This window comes from Carcharodon carcharias, chromosome 6 (genome assembly GCF_017639515.1).
Source record: "Carcharodon carcharias isolate sCarCar2 chromosome 6, sCarCar2.pri, whole genome shotgun sequence".
Taxonomy (NCBI): Eukaryota; Metazoa; Chordata; class Chondrichthyes; order Lamniformes; family Lamnidae; genus Carcharodon; species Carcharodon carcharias.
Window position 1 is genome coordinate 146,020,035 of NC_054472.1, and position 24,554 is coordinate 146,044,588.

The 24,554-nt window shown below is 41.7% G+C and overlaps 1 protein-coding gene across 1 annotated transcript; it reads right to left on the reverse strand.

Annotated features, from left to right (window-relative positions):
- Window positions 1-641: 641 nt before the first annotated feature.
- Window positions 642-7,051, reverse strand: LOC121279416 (actin, cytoplasmic type 5-like). The gene is made up of 3 exons (XM_041190644.1): window positions 6,981-7,051; window positions 6,748-6,896; window positions 642-3,004 (listed from the first exon to the last, which is right to left on the reverse strand). The coding sequence occupies exons 2-3, from the start codon at window positions 6,871-6,873 to the stop codon at window positions 2,000-2,002; spliced, it is 1,131 nt and encodes a 376-aa protein (XP_041046578.1). The 5' UTR covers window positions 6,874-6,896; window positions 6,981-7,051; the 3' UTR covers window positions 642-1,999.
- Between the last annotated feature and the right edge of the window lie 17,503 nt (window positions 7,052-24,554).

Here is a 24,554-nt window from a genome sequence, read left to right on the forward strand (position 1 = left end):
TCAGATTAGTCCTGATCTTATTGATTAAGACAGCAGACTTGAGGGGCTGAATGGCATGTTCCTATGGCAATGAAGGAAAGAGGTGCCATTTCCAACTCCCCCCAGATGTGAGTGATATTAAAAAAAAATTCTATAATATTATTGGATGAAGATAAGGAGAGTTAGCTAAGGGTTGTAAGTAACATTTATTTCACCAGATGATCTGGTCATTTGTCAGTTATTTGTTTGAATTTGTAAAATACTTTGGCTGTTACATTTCTCCACTGAATGCCTTGAAGTACATTTTATTGGGCATGACAGGCACCCTGACTTTGAAAGATTTCAGTTAAGTAAAAAGAAACCACTTGACAATTGAACTTTGTAAAGTCAGATAAGTCATGGATTGGGGGAAAACAAAAAAAAAAAAAATTCTACCACAAGCCTTCTCAGCCTAAGTGAACATCTGTCAGCAAACTCAATCATGTATGGTGGAGAGGGGAAAAAACTGGTCACAATTCACATGTCATAATAGACAATGAGAGATAACAGGAGCACTTCCCTTTGGCAGTGACATGGGATTCTCAATTACTGGATATAAGAACATTCATTTCCTGTCACAACTAAGTACAGTGCTGAGAAAAGGCAGAAATCAGAAGCATAAATCATTCATTTGATGTTTATTTACTTTATATACAGTTCTATACTCCACAAACATATACAGATTGCAGTTGGACAAAATCAGCTACAGGCACACCCACTCCAAGCTATTGAGACATCATTTGCCCATTAGGGAAGGATCAAAAGGGAATTGTCTTTTATCCTAGTACAGCATTACTTGCACAAAATCAGATGGAGCACTGCATTCATTAGACCACAAACAGCAATAGCCAGTTGATGTAAAGCAGGATTCAGTTTCTGGCATGAAGTCTTGCCAAAGTTTCAGGATATGTAGATAGGAAACCAAAATGAACTTATTCGGCCAATTCAAGTGAATTCTTACATTTAAATATGGAGAAAAAAAAAGGAAAAGAAGTGCAGCAGCTGTTACACCCAGTGGTGGAAATATTCACTTGCATCACTGCAATTAAGGGCTTGGAATGCATGGCCATGTTGGATCCAGCTCAGTGGGACTCAAAGCATTACAGCATGGATGGTGCTCAGGTTGTTCTTAAAAGCTAGTTTGTTCTGGACTGGGCCTTTCCTCACTATTAGAGTAGCAATACTGCCACCACATCCAAAAAATAGTGGTTTGTATTCCACATGGCCTTGAAGCTTCAAAGCATCTGTTCAAGCTTCAAAGCTCAGAATGGGAAGAATCAGCTCCCACCTTGTTCTTGGCTTTTCATTCACCGTTTTAGGATCTTCTGATCAATTGCCTTGGTGCAACTGATCAGACAGCTGTGCATCACAACAGATTAAGCAATTGCAAGATCCCTAGAATAGTTAACTAGTAAATCCACAGGGCAAATAGACATCAGGCACAAGGCCCTCATGTCATTTCAGTAATTTTGAACCACTTTATAGTGGAGTTTATAAAAAAACAGTATAAATGGACTAGGTGTATTGAACTCATCTGAGAAAGACATTGTATTCTTCCTCAGGTGAGGCTCAATAAGCACTCCTCAGGAGAAGTGAGAGGATGGTGTGGGAGTTAAGAAAAAAATACCTACTGCAGTTGGCAAATCTTGCAATTAGGATGAATGAAGTAATGGCAAAAAAGCTTCATCCATGGGGTTAAAACATATACTGGAGGAGTTTTAGTTTGTGACAACCTGTGCAAGAATTCCTGATTGACATTTAAAATTATTAAATGTTGGTGGTGGGGAGGGTATAGACAAAAGAAGCAGAGTTTGGAAAAAAGATTTCTGCCAAGACACAGGATGCTCCCATATCTTGGAATATCTGGTCACCTTTTAACAGCATAACCAAGAAAAAAAATGGCAAGTTAAAAAGTGTATTAAGGCAATATTCTACTTAAGACAGTGGCCTGGACACTTGCACATTCCAGAAGAATCCTAGATCAGAAGCACTTGCGATGAACTATGGAGGGCCCTGACTCATCATATTCCTGCTTGGTGATCCACATTTGCTGAAAGGTGGAGAGAGAAGCCAAGATGGAGCCACCAATCCACACTGAATACTTCCTTTCAGGTGGAGCAATGATCTTAATCTTCATTGTACTTGGAGCCAAGGCTGTGATTTCCTTCTGCATTCGATCAGCAATGCCTGGGTACATGGTGGATCCACCAGATAAGACGGTATTAGCATACAGATCCTTCCTGATGTCAATGTCACATTTCATGATGCTGTTGAAGGTGGTCTCATGGATCCCAGTGGTTTCCATTCCTAGGAAAGAAGGTTGGAGGAGTGCCTCTGGACATCGGAAACGCTCATTGCCAATGGTGATGACTTGACCATCTGGTAGCTCATAGCTTTTCTCTAGGGTTGAAGAGGTGGCAGCCATGGCCATCTCAGTCTCAAAGTCAAGAGCCACATAGCATAGTTTCTCTTTGAGGTCACGTACAATCTCCCTCTCAGCTGTGGTAGTGAACGAGTACCCACGTTCAGTCAGAATCTTTATCAAGTAGTCAGTCAGGTCCCTGCCAGCTAGGTCTAGCCGCAGAATGGCATGGGGCAAGGCATACCCCTCATAAATGGGCACAGTGTGAGTAACACCATCACCAGAGTCCATTACAATGCCTGTAGTGCGGCCAGAGGCATACAAGGACAATACAGCTTGAATAGAGACATACATGGCTGGTGTGTTGAAAGTCTCGAACATAATCTGGGTCATCTTCTCCCGGTTGGCTTTGGGGTTCAGAGGTGCTTCTGTGAGGAGAACAGGGTGCTCCTCTGGGGCAACTCGCAGCTCATTGTAGAAGGTGTGATGCCAGATCTTTTCCATGTCATCCCAGTTGGTCACAATCCCATGTTCAATTGGGTACTTCAGTGTCAGAATCCCTCTCTTACTCTGGGCTTCGTCACCAACGTAACTGTCTTTTTGACCCATTCCCACCATCACACCCTGTAATTAGGAAAAAAAGGTCAATAAGCAAAGCCTCAAGGTCATGTCAACCATGGTTCAATTTTAGAACATGAGTCACAAGGTTCTAGGTTCAAGTCCCACTTGGGGCTTGGGCCAAAAAAACCACAATACTGACACACTGATGGTGGTGTTTGTGGCACTGTTGGAGATAAGGTATTTTGATGAAACATAAAACCAATGCCCATCTGCCTGCTTGGGCAAGTGTAAAAGATGACATGACAGTATTGCAAAGACAACCAAGGGAATTATCCCTGGTGTTCTGGTCAATATTTATCCCACAATCAAATTGATTCTGGTCATTATCACACTGTTTTGAGAGAGTTTGCTGTGCACAAATTGAAATGTAGGAAACAGTCAATGTACTTCATTGGCTGTAAAAGGACTTGAGATATGGTATGAAAAGCACTAGATAAATTCAAGTCTCTTTCTAAAGGTTTTATGGAATTGGGACATAATGCTGAAGACGCAGCAACAAGACACCAATGTGAAAGAATGACCAATGCTTTTAAGGATAAATATGTTGGTAAGGATCAACTGCACTGTAGGTATCCTTGCACCAAATGGCCTGCAGTGGCTCAAGGCAGCAGTTCACCACCTTCAAGGCAAATTAGAAATGAGTAACAAATGCTGGCCTAGTGACATCGATGAAAAAAGAAAAACAAATGTCAGGAAAATGCTCCTCTTAGTGTACTTTGGGATCTTAAATACACCCAAAGCTACAGATGAGGACTTAGTTTGCCTAAAAGAACCACACCTTTGTTGGAGCAGCACTCCATTTAAATGATTAGATTATGTGCTCAAATCTTAGTGGGGGCTTGAATTTAACTACTCATTTCACACAAGCAATTTTTACCAATCAAGGCAACACCCTATCACCCAATCCCAAAGCTAGTTTTGAATGTTCCAACATAGAATTTCTCCATTCCACTGCAGAAGCCCCAATCACAGGAATGGGATTAAAAATACACTAAACTACTTCCAATGTTTGACAAGGAAGGAATAAGAGGTGGGTATACCACTCTTGCTCTGTCATAAGGGAATGGTGCTATTTGTCCATTTGAAAGATGTGGCAGGAGGGTGGGCTGCACTCCAACTAAAGAGATGATTTCAGGGTTAACATTTTTCCTCACTTAAACCACAATTTATTAAGACCACAAGATGTAGCAGAAGGCAGTCATTCTGCCAAGAGTCTGCTCTGCCATTCTATGAGATCATGGTTGGTCTGAATCCTCAACTCCACTTTCCTGCCTTTTCTCCATGACCCTTGATTCCATTACTGATTAATAAAAAAGTCTCACCCTTGAATATGCTTAATGACCCAACCTCTATAGTAAACAATTCCACTACCCAGAGGAGAAATTCCTCATCTGTCTTAAGTGGGCAACTCCTTCCTGAGATTATGCCTCTGGTCCTAGACTCATCCACAAGGAGAAACAACCTCTCAGCATCTACCCTATCAAGCCCCCTAAGGATCTTATATATATGTTTCAATAAGGTCACCTCTTATTCTTCTAAACTCCAATGAGTACAGGCCCAACCTACTCAACCTCTCATAAGAAAATCCCTCCTTACCTGGGATCAACCTAGTGAATCTTCTCTAGACTGCCTCCAATGCCAGGATATCTTTCCTTAGATAAGGGGGACCACAACTGTTCACAGTATTCTAGGTGTGGTCTAACTAGTGCCTTGTTTAGTTTTAGCAAGACTTGCCTATTTTTATATTCCATTCTCTTCAGATGAAGGCCAACATTCCATTTGCCTTTCCCATTACCTGAATTATATGTTAGCTTTTTATGATTCATGCACAAAGACCCTCAAATCCCTGTGCTGCAGCCTTTTTCCATTCCAGCTCCTGTGTTCTTCCTGCCAAACTGCATATCAGTTTCCCACATTATATTCCATCTGTTAAGTTTTTGTCCACTCACTTAACCTGTCTACATTCCTCTGTAGACTGTCATCCTCACCACTTATCTTCCAACCCATTTGATCATCTGCAAACTTGGCGATAGTACATTCATGTCCCTTATCAAGTCATTAATATATATTGTGAATAATCGTGGCCCCAACACTGATCCTTGTGGCACTCCACTAGTTACAGGTTGCCATCCTGAAAATGCCCCCCTTATCCCAACTCGATCTTCTATTTAGTTAGCCAATTCTCTATCCATGCTAATATACTACCCAACACCAGTCTCTTATATTAAGCAGCATCATGTGGAGTACCTTAACAAATACCTTTTGGAAATTCAAATATATTACATCTACTGGTTCCCCTTTATCTATTCTGATTACCTCCTCAAAAATTATATAAATAAGTTTCAGTCATGATTTTCCCTTCATCATTCCTCAGATGGGTTTCTGGTAAAGTTGGAATTAGTAGCTATGCCTAATCACTGGAAAGACATGGTGGGCATTCTAAATACAGCTTGCCAAGCAACTTCAGGGGGCAATAGTCAGTGAGAGACTTGAGTCATAGCCCAGAATGGCATTTTCTTTCCTAGCAAAGGACATTGTTGAACCAGTTAGATTTTTTTTAATATTAGTTGAATGCTTCAGGCTCACTTACTGATAGCAGCTTTTTACATTCAAGAAATTTTATTGAATCCACATTTTTTGGATTCCTGGTTCAGCCATTGCATTACCCTGCTGCTGGAGGTTAGTTTGTAAGCTCTCTTGTCAGCTCAAGAATAGGTTAACAATTTCATCATTTCAGACTTCATGCATTCAAGCACATGAGAAGAATGAACAGAAAAAGGTGGGTGCTAAGAATTTCTCTCTTGATAAAGATCAATTTATTGACCAGGAGTAAAGTTTACAATTTAAGTGTTGAGTCAACCAATAGAAATGTTCACTTTATATCCATCCCAAAATAAAGGGAAACCTATATTTCTTTTATAGCCAGGTTTTTAATCTCATTAAAATATCAAAAGCAAATGAATGCAGATACTGGTTGTCAAAATTGTTAACTTTTTAAACTATACAGTTATTTGTAAACTGCATCAAAATAGAAACAGCTTTAAGAATTTAGTTTTTTTAAAAAAAAAACCATTGTCAAAAGAGGAAATATCCCACTCCTTTTGCTCTTGGATGCTTTGCTCCTGTTATACAGAGCTAATCATGGGTTAACCATAGACAGCAGGATGCAGCTCAGTGATCAGTTTCCTAGCAACCCAACTGTAGTCCACACAGCCCAATTTAACATTGCACTCCCCTCCTTCTCACCAACAGGAGGTGAGGATCACTGGCAAAGCCAGCACTTTTTGTCCATCCCCAGTTGCTCTGCTGCAGATATTTTTCTGCACAATTGCATTGCTTGATAGGCCATTTGAAAGAGCAGTTAAGAGTCACCAATGTTGGTGAAAAACTGGTAGTTGAACATAGGCTGTACAAAGACAAGGATAAAAAAAATGGGGTTTCTTTCCTGAAGGACATCCATTGCTATAAAAATCAATTGCTCACTGAACAATTTAGCTAGTTCCTTTTTTTAAAAAAAAAAATCTTTACCATGGTAGGAATTGAACTCCTGTTTTCTAGTCCAGGTATTTCAATTAATAATAGAATCCAAATCCTTCATAGATCATAGAAAGGAAAGGGGGACCAGTTGTGTCCAGAAGACTTTTGACCTTCAACTCACACCTCAGGAGAATAAACCAAAATGTAACAACCCCCTTTTAATTAGGCATTCAAAGCAAAATATTTTTGAAAAAAAATGTTAAAATTACCTGGTGTCGAGGCCTCCCCACAATGGAGGGAAACACAGCTCGAGGAGCATCATCCCCTGCAAACCCAGCCTTACACATCCCAGATCCATTATCCACAACCAGAGCTGCAATCTCCTCATCCCCCATAGCTCAGAATCTGCTAGAAATCACTGCAGAGAGAAAAAAAATCACAACACATGATAGACTAAACAGGCAAACCTCATTCATGCAGGAAACTCACCAGCAAATCTTACCTTCAAGGAAAATGCAGCACAACCCCTCTTGTACTAAAACATTCAGTAAAAGTCTATTAATTTCCTTCTTCACTGCTCTTTTATACTGCACCAGGTTCAGCTCATTCATGTCAAATGAGGTAGACATGGGGGAGGAGCTAAAAATTACTGCTACCAAATACAATTAAATTTATGTTTAAACTTTGTATTTTTTATTTAAAAAAAACTTTCTTCTTTGCTCTCTGTCTTTAATATAAATAAAAAAAATCCTCTAAATCTGATGTTAGGTTTAACCTCTTAATTGCCATCATTCCTTTGGAGCATTTTGAAAGGCAGACTGAGGCTTATACAGCTTATCAGCACTTCACAAACATCGAATTCCTTTGAAGTGGCTGGCTGTTGTTATGTAGCCATTCTGTGCATAACTAGATTCCACAAATAAGGATAAAGTGAAGGGGTTAATCTGCTTTTATTTGGAAGGGATAATGCTGACCAGGCCACTGACATAATGATAATGGAGTTGTTGACTAATCATAGCAATCAATCTATTAGCAAAGAATCTACAACGGACCCAAAAATGACAAGGAAAATCCTAGTGGTGGAGAGCTTTGGGAACCATAGGTCCAATGTAACTTGTTGCTCCCAAGCTATGCTTACAACAAAATGTTATTTTCCAGAAGAAATCTAGTTTGCATTTGGACGAATCAAAGCTATCTGCTGCCACCATTTCCTTAAGGGGTGTGCCATGGATTAATTGCTCACTTATTGAAGTATTATTTCTGTGGATTAGTTTTAAATCTACCCCTATTCAAGTCATAGAGTCATAGAGGTCTACAGCACAAAAAAAGGTCCTTCAGCCCATCGAGTCTACGCCAGTCAAACAAGTACCTAACTATTCTAATCCCATTTTCCAGCACTGGGCCCATAGCCTTGTATAGCATAGCATCGCAAGTGCCCAATCAAATACTTCTTAAATGTTATGTGGTTTTCTGCCTCCACCATCCTTTCAGGCAGTGAGTTCCAGATTCCCACCACCCTCTGGGCGAAAAAATTCTTTCTCTCAACCCCTCTAAATCTCCTGCCCTTTACCTTAGTGCAGGTTGTGTTCTCTGATTCTACTATTCTGGGCAAGTTGAAATAATTTATTATGGTCCAGATTATTTAGCTTTAGAAACAGCAGTTTTTGACCAGCACAAGCTTATGGCTTAATCTTTCATCCAAAGGTATGACACCTCTGCCAATGTAGAGTTCCTTCAGTACTACGTTGGCATGTTGGCCTAATCTATGCATCCAAGTCTTGAGTGGGGTTTGAAACCACATGTTCTGACCCAGATGTGGGAGTGCTACCAAATGAGAAGAAAAATGTGTCCATTTTGCATTATCTGAGGACCCCACACTCGCTTCATGTTCTAAACCATTCATCATTGATCTCATCATTGCTTTGCTAATGTTAACCATTAGGAGTAAGGACAAAATTGCCAAAAAAGGATATAAACTCAACTTGTTTCCATCCCTGATTTTCAAGAGCTGCTCTAAAATTGCTTTGTAGGTGTGTAAAGAGTTGAAGATGGAGACTACTGGTCTACACTATTCCTCTACCCTTACAGCTGCAACTCTCTTCTCTGTCAAGAATAGCATTATCTTTTTTAAACAAAAACAAAAATAGTTGGAAAAACTCAGCAGATCTGATGGCATCTGCGGAGAGGAATACAGTTAACATTTCAAATCCGTAGTTCTTCATCAGAACTAAAGAAATATAGAAATATGGTGAAATATAAGCTGGTAGAGGGGGATGGGACAGGTAGAGCTGGATAGAGGGCGAGTGATAGGTGGAGGCAAAGAACAGATTGCCAAAGATGTCGTAGACAAAAGGACAAAGGGGTGTTGATGGTGGTGATATTATCTAAGGAATGTGCTAATGGTGACATTAAGGGTAGAAAGCAGGACAAACAAGTGGCAGATGGCCCTAGTGGGGGTGGGGTGAGGGGAAGGGATCGAAATGGGCTGAAAGGTGGAGATAAAATTATAGATTTAAAAATAGGTGGGAAAAGAAAAATATATTTAAAAAATATAAATTATTGGAAAAAGGGGGATCGGAAAGGGTGTGGGGATGGAGGAGAGAGTTCACGATCTGAAGTTGTTGAACTTAATGTTAAGTCCGGAAGGCTGTGGAGTGCCTAGTCAGAAGATGAGGTGCTGTTCCTTCATTTTGTGTTAAGCTTCACTGGTACATTGCAGCAGGCCAAGGACAGACATGTGGGGTTGAGAGCAGGGTGGTGTGTTGAAATGGCAAGCGACAGGGAGGTCTGGGTCATGCTTGTGGACAGACCGAAGGTGTTCCGCAAAGCGATCACTCAGTCTGCGTTTGGTCTTTCCAATGTAGAGGAAACCGTATTGGGAGCAGCGAATGGAGTAGACTAAATTGAGGGAAGTGCAAGTGAAATGCTGCTTCACTTGAAAGAAGTGTTTGGGCCCTTGGACGATGAGGAGGGGGGAAGTAAAGGCGCAGGTGTAACATCTTCTGTGGTTGCATGGGAAGGTACCATGGGAGGGGGGTTTGAGGTGTAGGGGGTGATGGACGAGTGGACCAGGGTGTCCCAGAGGGAACAATCCCTGCGGAATGCTGTCAGGGAGGGTGAAGGGAAGATGTGTTTGACGGTGGCATCATACTGGAGTTGGCGGAAATGGAGAAGGATGATCCTTTGAATGCGGAGGCTGGTGGGGTGATAAATGAGGACAAGGGGGTAGGCTTTCATTACAATCCTACCGACTCCCATACCACCTCGACTACAGCTCCTCACATCCCACTTCCTGTAAGGACTCCATCCCATTCTCTCAGTTCCTTTGCCTCCATCTCAACTGTTCTGATGATGCCACTTTCCAAAACAGTTTCTCTGACATGTCTTCCTTCTTCCTTAACCGAGGTTTTCTACCCAGCATGGTTGACAGGGCCCTCAACCGTGTCCGGCCCATCTCCCATGCATCCGCCCTTCCCAGAACCATGATAGGGTTCCCCTTGTCCTCACTTATCACCCCACCAGCCTCCGCATGCAAAGGATCATCCTCTGCCATTTCTGCCAACTCCAGCATGATGCCACCACCAAACACATCTACTCTTCACCCCCCCTGGTGGCATTCCATAGGGATTGTTCCCTCCGGGACACCCTGGGCCACTCGTCCATCACCCCCTACACCTCAACCCCTTCCCACCTCTTTCTGAAAATACAAGGAGATCTATTTAATTTTAAATAGATTTACCACCTTTTTGTTAAACACTCCTTGTTTCCATTTTAGGGAGGTCTGAAACAGCTAATAATCTTTACCTCCAGTAAGACAGTATTTCCCAGTTGAGCTTCTATAGTACCTAATTAACCTTGTGATTTCTCTGACAAACTGTCACCACTATTTAAAACTAGAATAGGTGGCTTTGCAACATATTTTTGCCTGAAAGCATGATACAAAACAGAGAAGCTGGAGACTGTCACTAATACTGTTTTTTTTTGTGAAGGGCAATGTTGAGCTTACCAGAAACATGCGTAATCTTACTCTTTTCTAGAGGCAGAGTTCCTGGGAATTGCATGGGTTGCCTGTGGATGGGATGGGAAACACTTTTGTTTATTAGTTATGAAAACATTGGAGAAGGGAACAAAGGCTGTTACAGTAGGTGGGATGATGAAGGCAGACACTTGTGATGAAAACTCTGCTTCTGCCTCTATCATCTGTTGCTGAAACACTCTTCCCATGCCTTTGTTACATCCAGATTTCAAGATTCAAAGTTCTCCTGGTCAATCTCCGATCTTCCACACTCTGTAATCTTAATCTCATGCAAAACTTTGCTGCTCACATCCTAACTCACAAAAATTCCCCTTCACCCATCACCCCTGTTTTCACCAACCTAACTTAGCTTGCAGTTAAGCTACGCTTTGATTCTCATCCTTGCTTTCAAATTCCTCCTTGACTTTGCCCCTCTCTATCTCTGTAACCTCCTCCAACCCTACAACCATCTGAACTCTCCTTTTTCCTCCAATTCTGGCCTCTTGCACATCCCCTATTTTAATTATTGCACCATCGGTGCCTGTGGCTTCAGCTGAAGAGGCTCCAAAATCTGCTATCACTCCCTAAACCTCTCTACCTCTATACTGCTCTTTCCTCCTTTAAGAAATTTCTCAAAACCTACCTCTTTGACCAAGTTTTTCATCATCTGCCCTAATATCCTCAGTGTCAAATTTTGTTTGATAATGCTCCTGTAAAATTTCATGGGCCATTTTAATGTGTTTTATGTTCTTTATTCTTTCGTGGGATGTGGATGTCGCTGGCAAGGCCAGTGTTTGTTGCCCATTCCTATTTGCCCTTGAACTGAATAGCTGGCTTGGCCATTTCAGAGGGAAATTAAGAGTCGACCACATTACGATGAAAGCAAAGTACTGCGGATGCAGGAAATCCGAAACAAAAACAAAAAATGCTGGAAAAACGCAGCATGTCTGTGGAGAGCGAAACAGAGTTAACTTTTCAAGTCTGCATGACTCTTCTTCAGATCTCAAAATATTAACTGTTTCTCTTTCCACAGACCTGCTGAGTTTTTCCAGAATTTTCTGTCAACTACATTATTCTGTGTCTGGAGTCACATGTAGGTCAGCAGATTCCCTTCCCTTAAGGGCATCAGTGAACCTCATGGGTGTTTGCAACATAGTTTTCATGGTAATTATCACTGAGATTTATTCATTCCAGTTTCACTAATTGAATTCAATTTCCACCAGCTGCTGGGATGAGATTTGAACCCGTATCTCCAGATTATTAGCTTGGGCCTCTGGGTTATAAGGCCAGTGACATTAGTACTATCCTACCATCTTCCCCTAAAAGTCTTATCTTAATGCAAGTTGCTGTTGCTGGAATACATCCAATCAGAGTTGCCAACCTTAGTTATGTGTGGTCTGGACAGGTAGAGTTTTTTCTTTTTTAGTCACTAAATCCAGGTATCATCCCTGTTACTTTCTCCCTGAAATAACTCCAACCATATTATACAAGAGCAGATTATTGTATAGAATGGCCATTTCTCATTTCAGGACTCTTTCCACTTTTACAAGCCAGACTAGATTAAGGAATGAGTAATGATCCAGGATTTTATGAACAATCTGATGGTATGGGGACATGTCATAAACAGTGAGGATAATAAGATTGAATTTGACATTAGAGCTGAGAGGAAGTGGATAGAGTCAAAAACCAATTTTTAAAATTTAAACATTGAGGGGACAAAAATAAATTGGCCACAAAAAATGATGCTGAATTGTTAACAGCTAAACATCCAACAATGGGAAATATTCAAATAAGTATTTGCTATGATACAAGGACCTGATGGGTTGCATCCTAGGATATTAAAGGAAATAGCTGCAGAGATAGTGGATGCACTGGTAGTAATATTCCAAGATTCTGGAAAAGTCCCAGTGGAATGGAAAATTGACAATGTAACACCCTTATTCAAACAGGGAGGGAGACAAATAACATCTATAGGCCAGCTAGCTTGGGAAAATGTTGGAGTCTATTATAAAAGATGTAATAGCAGAGCATTTAGAAATGCATAATCTGATCAAGCAGAGTCAGCACGGCTTCATGAAGGGGAAATCATGCCTGACAAATGTATTAAAATTCTTTGAGGAGGTAACAAGCAAGATAGATAAAGGGGGACCATTAGATGTAATATATTTGGATTTCCAAAAGGCATCGATAAAGTACCTCACGTAAGGCTACTTAATAAGATAAGAGCCCATGATATTGGAGGTAGTATATTACCAAGGATTGGGGACTGGCTAACTAATAGAAGACAGAGAGTTGGGATAAGAGGGGAATTTTCAGGATGGCAACCTATAACTATTCGATTGCCACAGGGATCATTGCTGGGGCCACAATTATTTACAATATATATTAATGACTCGGATGAGGGAAATGAATGCACTATCGCCAAGTTTGCGGATGACACAAAAATAGGTGGGAAAGTAAGTGGTGAGGATGACCAAAGAGTCTACGGAGGGATATAGACAGGTTAAGTGAGTGAGTAAAAATGTGGCAGATGGAATATAATGTGGAAAAGTGTGAGGTTATGCACTTTGGCAGGAAGAATAGAGGAGCTGAATATTATTTAAATGGAGGGAGGCTGAAGAAATCTGTAGCACAGAGGGATTTAGGAGTCCTCGTGCATGAATCCCAGAAAGCTAGCATACATGTTCAGCACTTAATAGGGAAGGCAAATGGAATGTTGGCCTTTATGTCAAAGGGAATGGAGTATAAAAATAGTGAAGTCTTGCTAAAACTATACAATGCACTAGTTAGACCACACCTAGAATACTGTGAACAGTTTTGGTCCCTTTATCTAAGGAAAGATATACTGGCGTTGGAAGCTGTCCAGAGAAGGTTCACTAGGTTGATCCTGGGGATGGAGGGACTTTCTTATGAGGAAAAATTGAGCAGGTTGGGCCTGTACTCATTGGAGTTTAGAAGAATGAGAGGCAACCTTATTGAAACATATAAGATTTTTTGGGGGCTTGACAGGGTAGATGCTGAGAAGTTGTTTCCCCTTGTGAGAGAGACTAGGACCAGATGGCATAATCTGAGAGTAAGGGGGTGCCCACTTAAAACAGAGATTAGGAGGAATTTCTTCTCTCAAAGGGTAGTAAATCTGTGGAATTCTTTACTGTAGAGGGCTGAAGAGGCCGGGTCGTTAAGTATATTCAAGGCTGAGATAGATAGATTTTTAATCAGTAAGGGAATCAAGGGTTCTGGGGAACAGGCAGGAAAGTGGAGTTGAGGATTATCAGATCAACCATGATCTCATTGAATGGCAGAGCAGACTTGATGGGCTGAATGGCCTACATCTACTCCTACATCTTATTAAAAAAAGCACATCCCTTAAAAGGGAAAAGCTCCAATTGTGTAGTTAAGCAATCATGGTTAACAAATGAGTCGAGAAATAACACAAAGTTAATCCAGCTAACTGTGAAAGCCAATGAAAACAACAAAGAGATACAATGATAGTGATTAAAAAGTGCAAAAAAACTTCAAGATGTAGCATAGAATATCAAAAGTAACAGCAAATTTTAAAAAATAAATCTATTAAGAGAAGGAGAGTGGAAATGAACAAAATAAGGAAGAATGCAGGCAAGATATAATGTATAATAGTAAAATGATGGACTTGCTTCATGACTGACATTTTACTTTGAAGGAAGAGAATAAAACACCATTCCACATAAAATGTAAATATATGTCTTGGCAAGGAACTTGGTGAATTTAATACAAGTAAAAAATTGTAATGGAGAAAATAATGGGATTTAATATAGACAAATTTCCAGGACATGATGGTTACAACCCCAGGGTATTGACAGAAATAGATGATAGAATTGCAGTTTCATTAAGATGAGTGTACCAGGAGGGACTGGAAATTGGTTGTCAAAGCCTTATCTATTACACACATGAAGCTGGTGTGGGCATTGCAAAACCCACCGATATTCTTGTGTATCCATAAAGTCCTTTAGTTCCCGTTCGAAATGCTGTCTTCTTGATGTCTTCCTCAGCAATGGACAGCTGGTTAAAGGTGTGGTATGCTTAGGTAGCGGGTAAGCATCCTTATGAGTCTTCATGTTGAGTGCCTGGTAATTGACATAAATCTTCAGCTTCTCACCTTTCTTTCTCACGAGGACTATAGGTGCAATATATGGTGATGGGTCTTGGATGACACCTTGTTCCAAGAGCTTCTGCAGGACTCCCTGACTTTATCCCAAATGATGTAGGGGATTCTGAGGTGAGGAATCTTTAGTGGGTGGTCATCAGAATAACTAGTGTTGTCTTCGCCCTAGCTGAAAGTTGTCATGTACTTGGTAAGAGTGGCTTACTCTTGGTAAGAAAGCTGCCTATGTGTTCCCTCCAACTCGCTGATGTCCATTTTTAACATGAGGTTAGACAGCTACATGTTTAAGGACGGCAATGGAGAGAAGAATTGAGACTGCAGAGTTGTGGTTTTTGAAGTGAATAATAAAGATATCTTGGACAAATCACACTTTCAGTGAAGAGAAGCTAGTAAAATCTGAGACCAAAAGAAATCTGCTGACTAAGATTGGTAAGAGACAGTTGGAATTTCTTGGGTACATAATAAGTAATCATGATTTAGAAAGTCTGATGCTGATGGGAAAGATCAATGGTAAAAGAGATCGAGATAGACAAAGAATGATCTTTCTAAAAAGCCTCACAAGCTGGATGAATGTACCATCAACAAAGATGATCTACGCCTCCAGAGCAAGATTAACATAGAAGTCCATAGTTGCCAATGACCCTCTTAGGGCATGGTACCTGAAGAGAGAGATGGGAGGTTTTGGTTGGATGTAAACATCTTTATCACTGAAATTTGTGATCTGCATGGGTATTCTACCCTTCTCTCCCACAGTGACTAGAGCTGCTCCATGAGTTACACCAGTTGATAGCTCAGCTATGTGAGAAACATGATGCTATAATGATTTTGACCAATTGGTGACGGCTGGCGGGGTCTTTTAAGGATGACAATGGTGCGATGTGTAAGAGAATATCTTGATTCCAGGCTATCTGGAAGGTTCTAAGGCCATAAATAGGCTGACATCTTGCATGAAGGAGGTTGTAAACTCTTGAACTCCTCCTGCCAAGCCCTTAATAAGTTGCATCTGTTTGTCACCATATATGCTTTCCAGGGATGCCCGGATGTTTCTTTGTACATTTGGCTCTAATACCACAGATATTCTCAATTTTATTAATTTTACTGGATTATCTATTGGGTCATGAACTACCAGAAATCCAAGGTTGTGTAAGGTGGAGTTGAGGACATATATGGAGAGCCTGACATATCCATGATAAGGGATATTTGATCCTTGTGAAGCAGAGATTTGTATGAGTGAGGAGATGTCTACCAGCTCATACTCTTCAGCTCGGTGCTCCCTGAAGAATTTATTTATGTCAAAGAAGGAGGCTGTTCAACCCTTTGAATCTATCCTGGTTCTTCATAGTGTAATCGAGTCAATCCCAGTCCCCCGCTTGCTGCCCATAATTCAGCAAGTTTGTTTCCTTCAAGTGCCCATCCAATCGACTTTTGAAATTATTAATTCTATTTCTCTCTTCACAGATGCTGCCAGACCTGCTGAGTAATGTTATTTTCCTGTGTATTTGCTAAAATCTCTTAAGGAATAATTAATGGTAACTTCCTTATCATGTGCAATAGTCAGTAGACACAACACTTCTACCTCATCAAATCTCACATCAGCTGATGGACAAGATCCTATTGCTATGCAGAAGGCCAGACATCTTCCTAAAATAATCTTGCATCCCTGTAACTGGCTCTCAGTAGAAGGCTTGACCAGCTTGACGTCTGGCAAGGGAAGGGAGATGCAGTTGTCCTTGCTGTTTGTGGGGTTTGTGATTCTGCGGGTAGTCTTGTTTATAGTGCCCAATACTGTTGCAATTCCAGCACCTCTTTGAAGTGTCTCTTGGGCATGATCAGCTTGAGGCTTGCTTTGTAGGTAAGACAACAAAGATCGGATCTGCGCTTGCTGTGTAGCAATCTGCTCTCCTTGACTCCTCGGCATGACGCTTACATCTCCATCAGCGCCTAAAGCCACCTCTCTGATGGTAGCTTTCCTCCTGGTCTTACTAATCCTGTCTTTTCCCATAATCTTGATAATGTGATCACACACATCAAAGGAGGAGAGTTGGGGCTTGTCAATGATAAGTCTCCTTCGCACCATCTAGACATTTTCTTTCCTTGCTGCTTCAGCTAAGTGATTTTTCAACTGAGATTCCCTTTTTGGTTTGAAGGAGGGATCCAGGAGGATAATCCTTTCAAACAGGTTTATAAACTCCAGAGGTTACTGAGACTATGGGCGGGATTTTCCGCCCATTCTTGGGATCATCTGGTCCTGCTGCAAGTCAATGGACTTTTGGCTGTGTTGCCAAATCTCCCATGGTGTGTCCTGCCAGGACAGGACTGAAAAATCCCAGCCTATGTCCTCTCCTTTGGACTGCTTATATCTGTAGAATTTCTGCTGCAGCTGCAGAAAACTACTGCTATCACCAAACACTCTTGTCAGGACTTCAAAGATCATTCACCAGTTCTTCTGGACATCAATACCTCTCCTTAGTATTTCTCTGTGGACTTTTCTAATCAGAAGTCAAGGAGACAGCACAATTCCCTCACTTCACTTCAAAGCTTTATTAACTGCAAAGCCTTTTGGAATGCTGTGAAGCTGTGAAAGGTGCTATATAAATGCAAGTTCTTTAATACAGAATGAATGCCCCAAATTTCTTGCTTCTGGGTTGTAATTTCTACATGGTTTTCTGAAAACTCCAATGTGTAATTGTCTTCATTTCATCATCTGAACCATTTTGCCTTTCTTTCCATTCGATGTTCTTGACGCTCTGTGACTGTTCAATTTTTCTGTTGTGCTTACAGCCCAACTGCCTCATGCTTCCGGTAGTCACCAAAGATCATCTCGTTCAGAATAAATCTAGAGCAGTGGCAGACACAACGGCATTTGGAGCTTGTGGGAGATCAGAGGTTTGATTTTATTTAATTTTCCTGTTGGGATTTTGTTTTTCTTGAACATTTATTTTGAAATAACTCTGCTGCTTCAAATAAACTGAAAGTAGTTTATTTTATTAACTCTGAAATTTGGACATTTGCCTTCCACCACTCAATAATACATATCTTTGTATAAATCAAAATGACACGTATGTATTCACGTGCCAAATAAAAACCACATTTATAATCCTTATTATGGTTATAGTTCAGGTTTTTTCTCACATTTGTAGTTTTCTGCAATATTTCCTATAAGCAGAATAAATAAATAGGATTCAAGGAGTGGGTGTAGAGGAAATTTCCCAGAAGTGACCAGGCATGAAGGGTTTCAGTTATGTGGAATGGTGAAGGACGCTAGAATTGTTCTCCTTGGAGCAGAGGGGATAAGGGAGATTTAATAGGTTTTCAAAATTATGGGTGGAATTGTCCCATATTTGCACTAAGTGCTGTAGCAGGCGGGTAAAGCGATGTTTTACCCGGCGGCTGTAATGGGAGGTTTTCACACCGTATCGTCCCAAACCCGCTGCATTCCCGGGAAACATACCGTTTCGTTGGTGGGCGAGCTCACAATTGCCCGCCACGCCATCACCTTGCTGCTTCATCAAGTTGGGCGCCATATATAAAATCCAGCCACATGCACACATCTCAGTGCTTCTATCCCATGACCACTGCAGGAAAGATGTTCATGAAAGGCAAAAAGGGACTGCAGCCCCAGGTTCAGTGATATGTGACTGGAACGCCTTTTGGATGCTGTGGAGGCCTGCTGTGGTCTCCTCTACCCCCACTCTGGCCGCAGGATGGGCAGCAATGTGATCAGCCTGGCTTGGAAGGCGGTGGCAGTGGTGATCAGTACCAAAGCTGCACAGAAGAGGTGGGCCATCCAATGCAAATAGAGAATGAATGATCTCATCCAAGCAGCCAGGGTATGGCAACCATATCATCACTCTAAACTCACACACTCAAGCCCATCACACATTCACTGGCATCTCACTCACTGCCAGCTCAAGGGACATCACCACCCATTCTCACACACATACCCTCACATGTCCATCTGGCCTCATCTCCTCTGGAGACTGCATCCTCAGCCCTCATCATTTTGAGGCCACTTGCACAGATCAACAACTGCCCCCCTCACACACCCTGGGATACCCTCCTTTCCCAGTACAGCTCTTGTCCTGCAGCCTCTTTCCTTGCCTGAGGCTACTTCGCCCCCTTTGCCAAGCAAGCCCTAGCCCAGCAGCCATTGAAAAGCCACCCACAATTGGCTGATCTAGTAGGTAGAGACCCGCCATGCCCCCCTGATAGTGATGTGGTTCTGTCTGTGAAGCCTGGCGCTGATGACTGCAAGTGCTGACCAAAGCAAGGTAGGCAAGCAAACCTTGAAGTCCCGAGTGAAGTGCAACCCGCCAGGTGCATTCGCTTATGTGCTGTTGTGAAACACGTCGACATGTTTTTCTGCCGACGTGAGCGGACAACCCAGCTGGGGCCAGGTATGGCGATTCTGGCGGGCAGGCCTAATAATGAACTGCTGATGTATTACAAGGAGGTTTCTGACATCCAATGGTGGAGAAAGCGGCCCACCATCGGCGGGCTGAGCAGACGATCGCGAGCTTGTTCCACGCCATCGAGAAACCAATCGCATCATATTGTCTGCTCACGTCACTGAACATGCCCGATGCCAGCGGGCATGGAAAATCCTGACCTATGAGTGGGGAACTGTTTCCACTGGCAGATGAGTTGGTAACCACAGAAAACACAGGTTTAAGATAACCAGCAAAAGAACCATGGTTTGACGTGGGAGAGACACTAGACAAATGCTTTGTACCTCTCAAGGTAGAAGACACAAAAAGCATTCTGTAAGCAGTGGGAACCAAGGTTCTAGTGAAAATGAGAGACTTAAGTACTCAAGAAATTTATGGGACTACAAACTAACAAGTTCACTGGACAGGATGGCCTACATCCTGGGGTTTACAAGAAAGGTGGCTATGGGGGTAGCGGGTGCATTGGATTTGATATTCCAGAATTTCTTAGATTCTAGACAAAGATCATCTATAGCCCAAGTACAAAAGGAACTGCTCCTCCGAGGCCTAAGGATGGAGGAGATCTGATCAAGGAAAGGGAAGCTGTCACCACCCACTAGAGGGATCATTTTGAAGACCTTTTCAATCATGAATCAATTGTTGACAAGAGTGTTTTCAACTCCATCCCACAACACCCAGTTAGATACAAGCTCGAACTCTGCCAGTACCTATGGAGGTGATGAAAGCCATCACACAATTGAAGATTGGAATTCCCGCTGCAAGCTTATAAGCATGGAGGAAAGGAACTAACATTTCAGTTCCAAGCCCATATCCTACAGATCTGGAATGAAGAGGAAATCCTGAATGATTTTAAGGTCACCATGATTTGTGACAATCTTCAAGAAAGAGGACAAATCCAATTGTGGAAATTACAGAGGCATCTCTCTGCTTTCCATTCCAGGAAAGTACAAGAACCCTTCTGAATTTACTTTTTACCCTTGCTAAAGAGCTACTCCCCAAATCTCAATCTGGGTTTAAGCCATCAAGAGGCATGGCCAACATAATTTTTACAGCTCATGAGGTACAAGAAAAATGTTGCAACAACATTGCCCTCTCTACATAGCATCCTTTGACTTGACAAAGGCCTTTGACTCTATAAATCATGAAGCACTCTGGAAGATTCTGCTGAAGTATGGATGTCTTCCAAAATCCGTTACCATCCTTTGTCTGCTTCATGATGATATGTGAGCAGTGATCTTCAAGAATGGATCCATTACAGACCTTTTTTGAGGTTAAGACAGGAATAAAACAAGGTTGTGTCATCACTCTAACTCTTTTTTTGATCTAAAATAAAAGCAAAAATCTGCGGATGCTGGAAATCCAAAACAAAAACAATAATACCTGGAAAAACTCAACAGGTCTGGCAGCATCTATGGAGAGGAGCACAGTTAGCGTTTCGAGTCCGAATGACCCTTCAACAGAACAAAGTGAAAATAGAAGAGGTGAAATATAAGCTGGTTTAAGTTGGGGGGGGGGGGTTGGGGTTGTAGAGCTGGATAGAGGGCCAGTAATAGGTGGAGATAACCAAAAGATGTCACAGACAAAAGGACAAAGAGGTGTTGAAGGTGGTGATATTATCTGAGGAATGTGCTAATTAAGGGTAGAAAGCAGGACAAGCAAGGTACAGATAGCCCTAGTGGGGGTGGGGTGGGGGGAAGGAATCGAAAAAGGAATCGAAGGAATTGATTCCTTCCCCCTACCCCACCCCACCCCCACTAAGGCTATCTGTACCTTGCTTGTCCTGCTTTCTACCCTTAATTAGCACATTCCTCAGATAATATCACCACCTTCAACACCTCTTTGTCCTTTTGTCTGTGACATCTTTTGGTTATCTCCACTTAACACTGGCCTTCTATCCAGCTCTACACCCCCACACCCCCCCACCCCCACCCCCGCCACTTAAACCAGTTTATATTTCACCTCTTTTCTATTTTTACTTAGTTCTGTTGAAGGGTCATTTGGAATCGAAACTTTAACTGTGTTCCTCTCCGCAGATGCTGCCGGACCTGCTGAGTTTTTCCAGGTTTTTTGTTTTTCTTTTTTTGATCTTCCTTGTTGCCATGCTCCATCTGACTAAGACAAGCTCCATGTGGAGTGCAGGTTATTTATCAAATAACTATTTAGTCTCAAATGACTCTAATCAAAAACCAAGACCACCCTGACCTCAGTCATTGAGCTCCAGTATGCTGATGATGCTGCAGTACGTGCTGTGTTGGAAACCGATCTCCAGAGAATCGTCAACATATTTACTGAGGCATTCAAGAAGATGGGACTTACCCTCAACATTCAGAAGACCAAATTCTTGCATCAGCAAGCCCCAAATGCACACACCCCAGCCCCATTGATTAGAATTCATGGTGAGTGCCTGGAAAATGTGGAACACTTCCAGTACCTAGAAAGCTATCTTTCACAGAAGGCTGACATTGACAAAGAAATCCAGCATAACCTGAAATCTGCTGGTGCAGCTTTTGGCTACCTGAGGAAGCAAGCGTTTGAAGATCATGACATTAAAACTGAAACCAAATTCATGGCCTACTATGAGGCCATGATCCCTACCTTACTGCACAGGGCTGAAACATTGATAACACATAGGAGGCACCTCAAAGCACTGAAGCCATACCATCAACGCTGCTGGCAGGAGATCTTACATATTAAGTGGGAGGACAGACATACCAACCTCAGTGCCCTCTCACAAGCATGGAGGCCATGATCATCTGCCATCAGCTTCGTTGGGTTGATCATATAGTTCAGATGTCAGGCACCAGGGTCCCAAAGCAGGTCTTCCTCCCCCAGCTCAGTTAGGGCAGATGCACTAGAGAAGGACAGAAGAAGTGCTTCAAGGATGTGCTGAAAGCCAACATGAAGAAATGCAACATGGATATCAATTCCTGTAAGACCATCAAACTGGATTGAACAAGATGGCGGGAGTGACTGTGGGAAGCATTTTCAGACCCAAAGACAACAAAGTGCAGAGGAAAAGCAAATGCGCTGAAACGAAAATGCCACGACCTGAACACATAACACAGAATCAGACAACAAATACGTGCCATAAAATCTGCAGATCCTGAATCGTTCTCAACAGCCATCTTTGGACTCGTGGAATACAATCATCCTCACTAGTGAGGGATAGCTAATAATAATAGACCCTAGAACTTGTCAGCTGAATGAATTCTGGAGGGCATCCAACATCGGCCTGATCTAAAAAAAAACAACTTGCAAAATCCCTGGTGTGGAGCATTGCACTGCATGGGTGTGAGAGCTGGACCCTCAAAAAGGCTGATGAGAACAGGATTACAGCTTTTAAAGTGCGGCTATGGCGAAAAGTTCTTAGAATCAACTGGACAGAAAGAGGAACCAATGGATTGGATTTGCCTACAAGAAAATTGGAGTCCCAGCAGCTTATGGATTTTTAGACGTAGTGAACTTTAGCAGAAATTGAGAAAGTATGTCTACTGGTGAATGTGGGATGAGAGACTAGTTTTGGTGATAATAGAAGCTGAAACATCAGGAAAGAACAGGCCAGGTCAGAGAAGAACTGGATCAGTGGACAACATCAGAAACTAGACAGAGGAAGGAATGACAACGGCTTACAGAATTGTGGGGAACAGAGAGGTGCCTATGATCCCTTGTAGACTATAGCTAATTTTGGATGCATATTTGCATGGAAAGAAGATTGGTTAAGGACAGACAACGTAAAGTAAGAGTAAAGGCATTATTTTTGGGTTAACATGCTGCACTAGTTGAATGCTGCAAGTGCTTGGGTTTCAGCTAGTTACAATCAATATTAGATGAAATGAGGGAACCAAATGTAATGCAACAAGTTAATTGTATACATAACGTTAGGTGTTTACAGGTGGGGGGGCACTCATTGGACAATCACTTGTGGACATATAAAGAGACACTGGTGGTTGATCGTAGAGCTGGAGATAGTGTAATTTTTAATGTCTCATTTTATGAATGAATCAAAAGCTGAGTAACCATTGATTTCTGATCTCCTCCTTTACCAACTGGTTATAAGAAGTTTGACATTCAAATTTGCAGATGGTACAAAATTAGGTGGGAAAGTAAGCTGTAAAGTGAATGGCAAGAATATAATTTGGAAAAATGTGAAACTATTAACTTTATTAGGAAAATAGACAAGCAGAATTTTTTGAATGGTTGAGTGGTTGAGAAATGCTGGTATTCAGAAGGATCATGATGGTTTTGAAAACAAATCACTGCAATTGAACATGCAGTTACTGCAAGCAATTAGGTAAGCAAATGGTATCCTAGCCATTATTATAGAGGGATTGACGTTTAGGAGCTTAGGAACATAGGAGCAGGAGTAGGCCATTCGGCCATTCAGGCATGCTGCACCATTGAACTAGATCAAGGCTGATCTTCTACCTCACTGCCATCTTCCTGCATTATCCCCTTATTCCTTAATGTCATTGGTATCTAGAAATCTATTGACTTCTACTTTGAACATACTCAATGACTGAGCCTCCACAGCCCTCTGGAGTAGAGAATCCCAAAGATTCACCACCCTCTGAGTGAAGACATTCTTCCTCATCTCGGTCCTAAATAGCCTACCTCTTATTCTGATACTGTGTCCCCTGGTTCTAGATCCCTCAATCAGGGGAAACATCCTACCCTGTCAAGCCCTGTAAACATTTTGTACACTTCAATAAGATCATCTATCATTCTTCTAAACTTTAGAGAATATAGGCCCAGTCTTCTCAATCTCTCCTCGTAGGACAATCTTGTTATCTCAGGATTTGTCTGGTGAACCTTTGTTGCACTCCCTCTACGGCCAGCATATCCTTCCATAGATAAGAAACCAAAACTGTACACAATACTCCAGGTGTGGTCTCACCAAGGCTGTTTACAACTGTAGCAAGACTTCTTTACTTCTGTACTCAAATCCCCTTTCAATTAAAGCTAACATACCATTTTCCTTCCTAGTTGCTTGTTGCACCTGCATGTTGACTTTCAATGACTTATGAACAAGAAAACTCAGGTCTCTTTGGACATCAACATTTCCCAATCTCTCTCCAATTAAGATATGCTCTACATTTCTATTTTTCCTACCAAAGTGGAGAATTTCACTTTTTTCCATATTATATTTCATCAACCATATTCTTGCCCACTGAATTAGTCTGTCTAAATCTTCCTGAAAAGGGTGAAGCATCTCATATTGTGGAGTGATGGTGACATGGTGATATTGTCACTAGCCTACTAATCCAGAGACCTAGGGAACTGGGTTCAAATCCTACCATGACAGATAGTGATGTTTGAATTCAATTAAAAAAACACTTGCTTCACAATGTTCTTTAGAGAAGGAAATCTGTGTATATGTGACTCTAGATCCACAGTAATGTGACTGACTCTGAAATGGCCTAGTAAGCCACTCAGTTGTCAAGGGAATTTAAGGAATAAAAAAAAAGTTTTGAA

Bases quoted from the DNA above. Each gene is read 5' to 3' on its own strand.
- LOC121279416 (XM_041190644.1), bottom strand. From the start codon at position 6,873: ATGGGGGATGAGGAGATTGCAGCTCTGGTTGTGGATAATGGATCTGGG. The intron at 3,005-6,747 runs GTAATTTTAACA...TCCTAATTACAG, and splicing joins TGGGGAGGCCTCGACACCAG to GGTGTGATGGTGGGAATGGG.